The sequence below is a fragment of the Piliocolobus tephrosceles genome, chromosome 10 (assembly GCF_002776525.5).
Source record: "Piliocolobus tephrosceles isolate RC106 chromosome 10, ASM277652v3, whole genome shotgun sequence".
Classification (NCBI taxonomy): domain Eukaryota; kingdom Metazoa; phylum Chordata; class Mammalia; order Primates; family Cercopithecidae; genus Piliocolobus; species Piliocolobus tephrosceles.
The window spans coordinates 130656174-130665690 of NC_045443.1; the positions used below are offsets into that span (position 1 = coordinate 130656174).

A 9517-nucleotide genomic window follows, 5' to 3' on the forward strand; every position below is an offset into this window, starting at 1 on the left:
TACTAAGCAGCTATTACAAATGAAATAGAACTACATGCACTGACACAGAAAGATATTTAAAAAGATGTCAGGCTGGGGATGATGGCCTCATGCTTGTAATCCCAGCAACTTGCGAGGGTGAGGTAGGCAGATCACCTGAGGTTGGGAGTTTGAGACCAGCCTGACCAACATCAAGAAACCCCGTCTCTACTACAAATACAAAATTAGCCAGGAGTGATGGCACATACCTGTAATCCTAGCTACTTGGGAGGCTGAGGCAGAAGATCGCTTGAACCCGGGAGGCAGAGTTTGCCGTGAGCTGAGACCGTGCCATTGCACTCCAGCAGGGAAACGAGTGAAACTCCTTCTCAAAAAAAAAAAAAAAAAAAGATGTGGGATAAAAGGTATAACTCAATTTTTATAAAATGAAAACAAATGTTTGTATGTACATAGTCTGACGGAATGCACATTCACCTACAATATTACTTTTTCAAGGCCATAGAATCTGGGGTTTCCCTTCTGTGTAGGGCAGAAATTATTTACATTGTTTTCTTCTATGCATGTATTAGTTTTATAATTAAAAACCACAAAGTTTTTTTTTTTAATAGGATACCATGGCACCGGCATAAAAAACATACTAAAGCAAAGTACAATTCAAGTCAGAGCAACCAGTTAGGAGGCTATTGCAATAAAACCCAGGTGAGATGCCAGGTGAGACCGTGCCCGAGTCTACCTGCTGGTGTACAGGATGAGTATTCCTTATCCAAAATGCTGGGACCAGAAGTGTTTTGAATTTTGAAAGATTTGCATTATACCTACCAGTTGAGCATCACAAATCTGAAAATCCAAAATTTTAAATGCTCCAACGAGCATTTCTTTTGAAAGCCACATCGGCGCACAAATAGTTTCAAGTTTTGGAGCATTCTGAATTTCACATGTTCAGATTTAGATGCTCAATCTGTTCCAAGATCACTGGGCCAAAATTAGAGTGAAATTCCAGTCCCAACCAACCAAAGTACAATCCCTTGCTGAGTACTCCTCAAGATGATCTCACTCAAGAACCACATGCAGTTGGGACCATTTTCTTGAGACAGAGTCTTGCTCTATCGCCCAGGCTGGAGTGCAGTGGCGCGATCTTGGCTCACTGCAAGCTAAGTACCCATCATCTTCTTATAGACTGCTGGGATTTAACCTATATTCCCTCTGAATTTTGTTTTCACTGGTCATGACCCTGGTCTGATCTTTTTTCCTCTATCAATACTGTCATAACAATCTTCTGTATTTCTCAGGCCAAAGCCACAAACCCTAAACCCCTGCCCTTCTGGAGACTCTTTCATGGTGCCCTCTGAGGTTCGCCTAATAAACTCCCTTAATATCCTTAACTCACACCAACAAGGCACAACAAGTATACATATGTAACAACCCTGCACGTTATGCACACGTACCCTAGAACTTAAAGTATTAAAAAAAAAAAAAAAAAAATCCTCAACTATTTCCCTGAACATTTCCTTTCGTTAATTTAAACTTGGCTGTTCTCTGGGGAGCAAAAAACCCCTACCTGACAACAATCACATCACAAGCGGGCTTATTCCCATGTATTCCACATATCCATAGGCCGGAAGTGGGACCAGTATCTTCCTTGCTCGCTAACACTGCTTCTAACCATTGCAGCCTGGTAAAAATCACTCCTTCCTTTCAGGATCATACCATCTAATTATACCACATTCTCCCTCTCTTCCTGGCTATCTTATTTATTTATTTATTTATTTATTTATTTATTTATTTATTTGAGATAGACTCTCGCTGTCGCCCAGGCTGGAGTGCAGTGGCGCAATCTTGGCTCACTGCAAGCTTCACCTCCTGGGTTCATGCCATTCTCCTGCCTCAGCCTGCCGAGTAGCTGGGATTACAGGTGCCCGCCACCATGCCTGGCTAATTTTTTGTATTTTTAGTAGAGATGAGGTTTCACCGTGTTAGCCAGGATGGTCTCGATCTCCCGCCTTGGCCTCCCAAAGTGGTAGGATTACAGGTGTGAGCCACCGCTCCTGGTCCTATCTTTTATTTAAATGACCTCTCCTCATTCACATAGACTTTGCTACTTGCTTTGCTGTCTTCTCCACTGATGGCTCTACTGATAACTTGGAAGGACTTTCAAATATATAGAGATCTTCTTCACTAAAACCTCCTTGCAGTATTTCATCCACCTTCCTCTTAGCAGATAATCTTACCATGAAACCTATAATCATCTATCTATATTTTATTGGCCAGGAACAGTAGAAATGGCATCTCTTGGCTACAAAGGGGTTGGGATAAGTAGTTTTGTAGCTAAACATAATACTACTGTTAGCAAAACTGAAGATCTATTCATAAAGAATAAAAAAATAGGTATTTGGTTAGTAATTAGCAGTGGCTGCCACACAGTAGTTCTTAGGAAACACAAAATAGCATTATATAGTTCACATATTCTGACCACTGCTCAGTGAACTTAGGTGTAAGGAAACAAACAGGTAATTTAAACCAACCCACCCATTTTTCCAGTCCTGAGAGAATGGTAGAAGTATCCCTCTGCCTCATGGCAAACACCAGTCCTTTTGTTTGTGCTCTAAACAGCTACACCCCATTCTCAGAAGCTTATATTAAAACTTTACTAAGCTGCATATTAAACTTCACCATACTACATTCATCACATTAGAATTCAAACATGTTCTAGTTTTTCATATTTTAAACATATTATCTTTACTCCAAATCTCTCCAGCTACTACCCTTTCTCCTATTATTTAAACTTGTCTACATCCAGTCTTTACTACTTTGCCCTTCATTGATTCCTAAAGTCAGCCCAATCTAGCAACCATCTTCAATGTACCACCGTTATTTCGAACTGCAATCACGAATCATCTTCACATGGCTGTATGTGTTTACCTTTTTAGACTTCATCTAATTAGATCCCTAACACTAAAAACAGTTACCTTCACCTTTTTTATTTTTTGAGACGAAGTCCTGCTCTGTCACCATGCTGGAGTACAGTGGTGAGATCTCAGCTCACTGCAACCTCAGCCTCCCAGGTTCAAGTGATTCTCCTGCCTCTCAGCCTCCTGAGTAGCTGGGACTACAGGTGTGTGCCACCCCACCCGGCCAATTTTTGTATTTTAGTAGAAACAGGGTTTCACCATGTTGGCCAGGATGGTCTTGATCTCCTGATCTTGTGATCTGCCCGCCTTAGCCTCTCAAAGTGCCAAGATTACATGTGTGAACCACCACGCCCGGCCAACTTCATTTTCCTTTTTGAAACTCGTTTGTCTTGGTTCAGTGAAACTCCACTCTTCTTGTTTTCTTCTTATCTCTCTACTATGGTTCCTTTAAATGTACGTCTTCAGAGTAGGTGGCAGACATTCTCTTTTCATTCTTATTCACCTTCACAAAGCCTGTTACAGTGTCTTTACTGATGTCACTAAAATTTGTATCTCTATCTAGACACCTCCCCAGTTCTAGAATTGCGTACCAACCTCTTCATCTGGACGCCTCACCATCCTCTGAGGCTAACGTGAATAGCTACAACAGCAGTCACTGCCTTCTTTCTTCCACCGTACGCCGCTCCTTCTGTATTTTGTTAGAACTAATCTGGTATCTGCAAGACCAAGCAACAAAATCTCATGCTTTATTTAGCATTTAAAATTGGTAACTTCCCCTCGATCTGAAAACTTTCTGTAGTTCCAACGCTGAAATGTTGGGATACTCTTTTTGCTGCTCTGAACACTTGCTTTCAGTGATCTTGGCTCTATCTTCATCTGCTACTTAAGCATAAAAGTTCTGTCAACATTCCTTTTCCATATTTTTTTTCTATGTTCCTCTTCAAATGTGCATATCCAACATAAAACATTTAACTCTATATACCTCTGTTTTTCTACAATATCGTGACTGCATTGACTGTATTTATGTAGTGCTTTAAAAAAAATCAGTAAAAGCCAGGCATGGTAACTCATGCCTGTAATCCTAGCACTTTGGGAGGCAAAGGCAGGAGGACTGCTTCAGCCCAGGAGTTTGAGAACAGCCTGAGCAATGTAGGAAGAGCCTGTCTCTACAAAATATATATTTTTAAAATTAGCCAGGCATGGTGGCATGCATTTGTGATCCCAACTACTGAGGAGACTGTGGTGGATCACCTGAGCCCAGGAGGTCGAGGCTGCAATGAGCCATGACTACGCCACTGCACTCTAGCCTGAGAGACAGAGACTCTGTCTGAAAAACTGAAAAAAAAAAAAAAAAAAATCAATGAACATATTTTTCTCAGCCAGGCAAGGTGGCTCACGCCTGTAACGCCAACACTTTGGGAGGCTGAGGTGGGTAGATCACCTGAGGTCAGGAGTTTGAGACCATCCTGGCCAACATGGTTAAACCCCGTCTCTATTAAAAATGCTAAAATTAGCCAGGCGTGGTGGTGGGCACCTGTAATCCCAGCTACTCAGGAGGCTGAGGGAGGAATCACTTGAATCTGTGAGGTGGGGGTTGCAGTGAGCTGAGATTGTGCCACTGCACTCCAGCCTGGGCAACAGAGCAAGACTCCATCTCAAACAAACAAACAAAAAACTTTATTTTTCTCACAGAGAAACATGTCCAAATACAAGCAGTGCAGGGCTGGTACAACTATTTAAAGATTTCTTTGAGGAACAGGGATCTCTTTCTTCTACTTCATCCCTCGGCCACGGTTGTCATTTTCATGGTCCCAAGATAGGTCTTTCAGCAGCTTCAGGAATAGCCAATTCATAGGGACAAAGATGAAGTGCAAAAAGTAGAGGACAAGATATAGTTTTGTTCCCAGTGATAGGTCTATTTTTGAATCAGCCGGAATGAATGATATGGCTACCCTTAGCTACAAGAAGTCAAAGAGTTCTATAACCACATACCTTATTGTTCTTGGCCAAGATTGAATTCATTAGTAAGGAAAGATGAGCTCAATGTTTGGTTGGCTGCTAGCAATAGCAGCCTCACTGGGCCAGAAAAAAACTTTCATAAAAACACCAACAAAGCAGTAAAATATAGTCCAGATTCTTTGAACACAACGGAATTAACCCAGAAACCAACAATAAAAAGGTAACTGAAAATATACATACCTCACATATTAAAAATACCTAATTCCAAACAGCCATGGATCAAAAAAAGTTGTAAATAGTATTTATAGAACAAAAATTACGAAATTTTTTATATTACAAAAGAGCCATTTATAACCTTAAATGGTTATTTTAGAGAACAAAGACTGTGACAAGGAGCTTGCAATCCACCTTAAGACAATGAAAACAGCAATTCTACATTTGTTAACACTTACAGAGTTTCTCTCTCAGTATGAATTCTCTTGTGTATAATAAGTGAAGAGCTCTGACTGAAGGCTTTTCCACAGTGAATGCATTCATAGGGTTTCTCTCCAGTGTGAATTCTCACATGCCTCCTAAGGGAAGAGGAAACACTGAAGGCTTTACTACATTCCTTACATTCATAGGGTTTCTCTCCAGTGTGAGTTCTTACATGCATTCTAAGGGATGAGAGCCCACTGAAAACTTTTCCACAGTCACTGCATTCATAAAGATTCTCTCCAGTGTGAATTTTCTTATGAACTTTAAGGTGAGAGCTCGTGTTGAAGGCTTTTCCACACTCACTGCATTCATAGAGTTTTTCTCCAGTGTGTATTCTCTTGTGCACTATAAGGTAAGAGCTTGTGCCAAAGGATTTTCCACACTGATTACATTCATAAGGTTTCTCTCCAGTGTGAGTTCTCATGTGAGCCTTAAGGGATGTTTTTTGACTGAAAGCTTTTCCACACTGATTACATTCATAGGGTTTCTCGCCAGTGTGAGTTCTTATATGTCTCCTTAAGGTTGAGGAATCATTGAACACTTTGCCACATTCTTTACATTCATATTGTTTCTCACCCATGTGACTTTTCTTGTGTAAAGTAAGATTAGAAATCCTTTTGAAGGCTTTTCCACATTGATTACATTCATGTTTCTTTTCAGTATGAGTTTGGCCTTGTTTCTTAAGGGATGATTGATGACACAGGGTTTCATTTTTATTACATTCACAGGAATTCTGTGCCATATGCAAATTGTTAGGTATGTGAAACATATTATGTGTGAAGTGCATTCCATGTTTAGAATATGCGTACTCTTTGTGTACTGTTTGATTTCTCTGAAGATGCCATAGAGTTGTATCACATTCATGACTTTCACAGAGCTTCTCACTTACAGAGTTTTTCACATAATTGTTTATGATTGAATTGTGTTTCAAACATCCAATCTCTGAGTAACATTTTTGGCAATGTTTACTGGCAAAAATGCTCTGTGAAAAAATAAGTTTTGATCTAGGTTTAGAGGTTTCCTCTAATTCATGATCGTCATGGAATATCTCCTGAGATACTATTTTCTTCGGGGCGTATGTCACTTGCCTCCAATGTTCCCCTGGAATCTTACACTGTTTTTTGATCTTATGTAATTCCCAGTCTTCTTTTAATGTGGAGGACCAATTATGCATTTTGAATTTTATCATTTTCACTGTACTGGATGGCTCCTCCCATAAAATTTTCTGCACAGTTGATTCTCTGGTTTTAGGTTGAATCTTCTGGTCTGGACAGATGCCTCGGGGAATTCTCTTTTCCATATTCCTTATCTCTTCTTGATCCAATGGGGAGATCACAGTAAGCCTGCACAGTTGATATTCCACGGAGGTGAGATTTCTATAGTTTTCCAACATCACATCTCTGTACAGACTTCTTTGAGCAGAATCCAGCATCATCCACTCGTCCTGAGTGAACTCCACAGCTACATCTTTGAAAGTCATTGGTTCCTGTAACCAGGTTGTCAGAAATACAGCAATCATCCTTTCCTCTTCAGCATTTCTCAGATGGAAATGGGCAGAGTCCTGTTTAGTCAAAGCCCATGTGGAAGACAGGTCCATAACTGCTATTTTTATGAGTACATAAGCCTGCATAGTAGAGTGGAGAGATCAGGATGTTTCTGTTCTTGTTTCTCCAGTCCAGTCACAGGAGGGATGCATTTCACCCAAAGTCTTCCCTGTAGCCAAAGAAGCAGGTTCAGGTAAGAGAGCTGGAAACAGGGCCCCATTTGGGGAAAGGTGAACAAAAATTGTAGACCCTCCCCATTACATCCCAGCAAGGTCTAACGAGCTTACAATCTTTACTGGGATTTGTACTGACATGCAATATAATAATCCTTACCCACTTCAAGAAATACCATCCTGATTCTTTGTACTGGCTTCTCCTTCAGACCACTTTGAGCTCTGGGTGGATGGGGCATGAGTTATTTTAAAAAATTAAAACTAAAGAGAATCAACCAGTAAAAATACATGGCTGTCAAATTAAATTTAATGTATTACTTGCTACTTTTTTAAGTTAACTTTTGGGACAGAAAAATAATTTCCCTGTGAAACACACCTGTTATATATAAATTTCTTCTTTAACTCGTTTACAAGAATAACCTTACAGGACTGACAATTTGGCTGCTACCCTACCAAGGAATTTTATTGAAGTTAAAGGTATATATGTGACTTTGAAACACATGCTCATTTCAATGAGAACATATGGACACAGAGTGGGGAACACACACTGGGACCTGTCAGGGGAGGGCAGCAAGGACAGCATTAGGAGAAAGAGCTAATGCATGCTGGGCTTAATACCTAGGTGATGGGTTGATAGGTACAGCATATGTTACCTATGTAACAAACCTGCACATCCTGCGCATGTACCCTGGAACTTAACAGATGTTCATTTGATTATTACTTCCAGTTTAACCTCCCTCCCCAAAGTCCATATTGTCATCTATGATAATTTATTCTATCTAACACTTGAATGGGGTCAAGTGACAAAGGAAGAACCATGAACTGCATTCCCAAGTTTGGAGTGAGGCACTAACTATTGATATTAGATACTGTACTCTCCTGGATAATTTTTATAATGAATTTAATGTAAATAACATACAGTGTAAATACAAAAGATACATACTTGGGGACTTTAAGAATAACGACAAATCACGAAACAATTTATTACACTAATATTTTTAAAGTTCTCACTTTTTTTTCTTTTTTTTGAGATGGAGTCTCGCTCTGTCACCCAGGCTGCAGTGCAGTGGCCGGATCTCAGCTCACTGCAAGCTCCGCCGCCCGGGTTTACGCCATTCTCCTGCCTCAGCCTCCCGAGTAGCTGGGACTACAGGCGCCCACCACCTCGCCCGGCTAGTTTTTTTGTATTTTTTAGTAGAGACGAGGTTTCACCGTATTAGCCAGGATGGTCTCGATCTCCTGACCTCGTTATCCGCCCGTCTCGGCCTCCCAAAGTGCTGGGATTACAGGCTTGAGCCACCGCGCCCGGCCAAAGTTCTCACTTTTTGAAGACTAGTCTTCAAATGCAAGTCTTCTCTGTCAATACTGTACATCAATAGAACTCAGTTTTAAGGGACAAAATTATAGAACTGACATTTTTATTTAGACAAAGATCTTTGACAGGTAGATGCTATGTCCCTAAACCAGAAGTGTATATAGGTCTGTCTCTTTAGGGAAACTCATTTAGAAATAGATTTTGTCTGATTTGTTTACTGTATTCCTAGTATCTAGAAGAGTCCTCAGTCCATGGCAGAACTCAACAATTTGAGTAAACCAAATGAACCTATGATAATTAAGGTTATGTGCATGGGGGTATTTTTTCCACACCCACACCCTTCTTTCAAGAAGGAAAAGGAAATCGTCAGGCTTCTGGGTTGGGTACAGGGGCTAATGCCTGTAATCCCAGCACTTTGGGAGGCCACCGCAGATGATTGCTTGAGTCCTGGGATTTGAGACCAGACTGGGTAACATGGTGGGACTCTAGGTCTCTACAAAAAATTTAAATATTAGCCAACCATGGTGGCATGTGCCTGAAGCCGCAGCTACTCAGGAGGCTGAGGTGGGAGGATCACTTGAGCCCAGGAGGTTGAGACTGTAGTAAACCATGTTCATGCTACCACACTCCAGCCTGGGCAACAGGGTGAAATCCTCTGCTTGAAAACAAAAACAAAAACACACACAAACAACAACAACAACAACAACAAAGAAAGTTAGGCTTCCTCTTCAAGAAAGAAAATGTTTGCCTTGTAGTAAAAGATGCTAAGAATTGTATTGCAGGTTTAATCCTTCATTCCTCATAGTTTCATTTCTTTTCTAGTTATAGGACTAATTACAAACACTAAACAACTTTACTAAACAACAGGAAAAAATATTTGAATAAATGTTGAGATTCACTAGGTGAATCACCGTGGGATTTTGATTAATCTATGTATTTAACAGGGATTTCCTAAAATGTAGTTTTTAAAGTTTTATAGAAAATTAGGCCGGGCATGGTGGCTCAACCCTGTAATCCCAGCACTTTGGGAGGCCGAGACGGGCGGATCACAAGGTCAGGAGATAGAGACCATCCTGGCGAACACAGTGAAACCCCATCTCTGCTAAAAAATACAAAAAAACTAGCCGGGCGAGTTGGCGGGCGCCTGTAGTCCCAGCTACT

At 40.7% G+C, this 9517-nt stretch overlaps 1 protein-coding gene across 8 annotated transcripts in view; it reads right to left on the reverse strand.

Moving 5' to 3' along the window:
- Positions 1–283: 283 nt before the first annotated feature.
- Positions 284–9517, reverse strand: part of ZNF891 (zinc finger protein 891) — a 16077-nt gene continuing 6843 nt past the window's right edge. For 6 of the 8 annotated variants that reach the window (XR_002727593.3, XR_002727590.3, XR_002727591.3 and 3 more), the window contains 3 exons: positions 5300–7037; positions 3483–3604; positions 284–343 (listed from right to left, as the gene is read on the reverse strand). Coding sequence is in view for 2 of the 8 variants with exons in the window: in XM_023196830.2 (XP_023052598.2) it covers positions 3541–3604; positions 5300–6954 (1719 nt within the window). In the remaining 6 variants the exon portion in view is untranslated. Of the gene's footprint in view, positions 344–3194; positions 3605–4587; positions 7038–9517 lie in introns of those variants that run through there. The other 2 variants (XM_023196830.2, XM_023196831.2) reach the window with 2 other exon arrangements.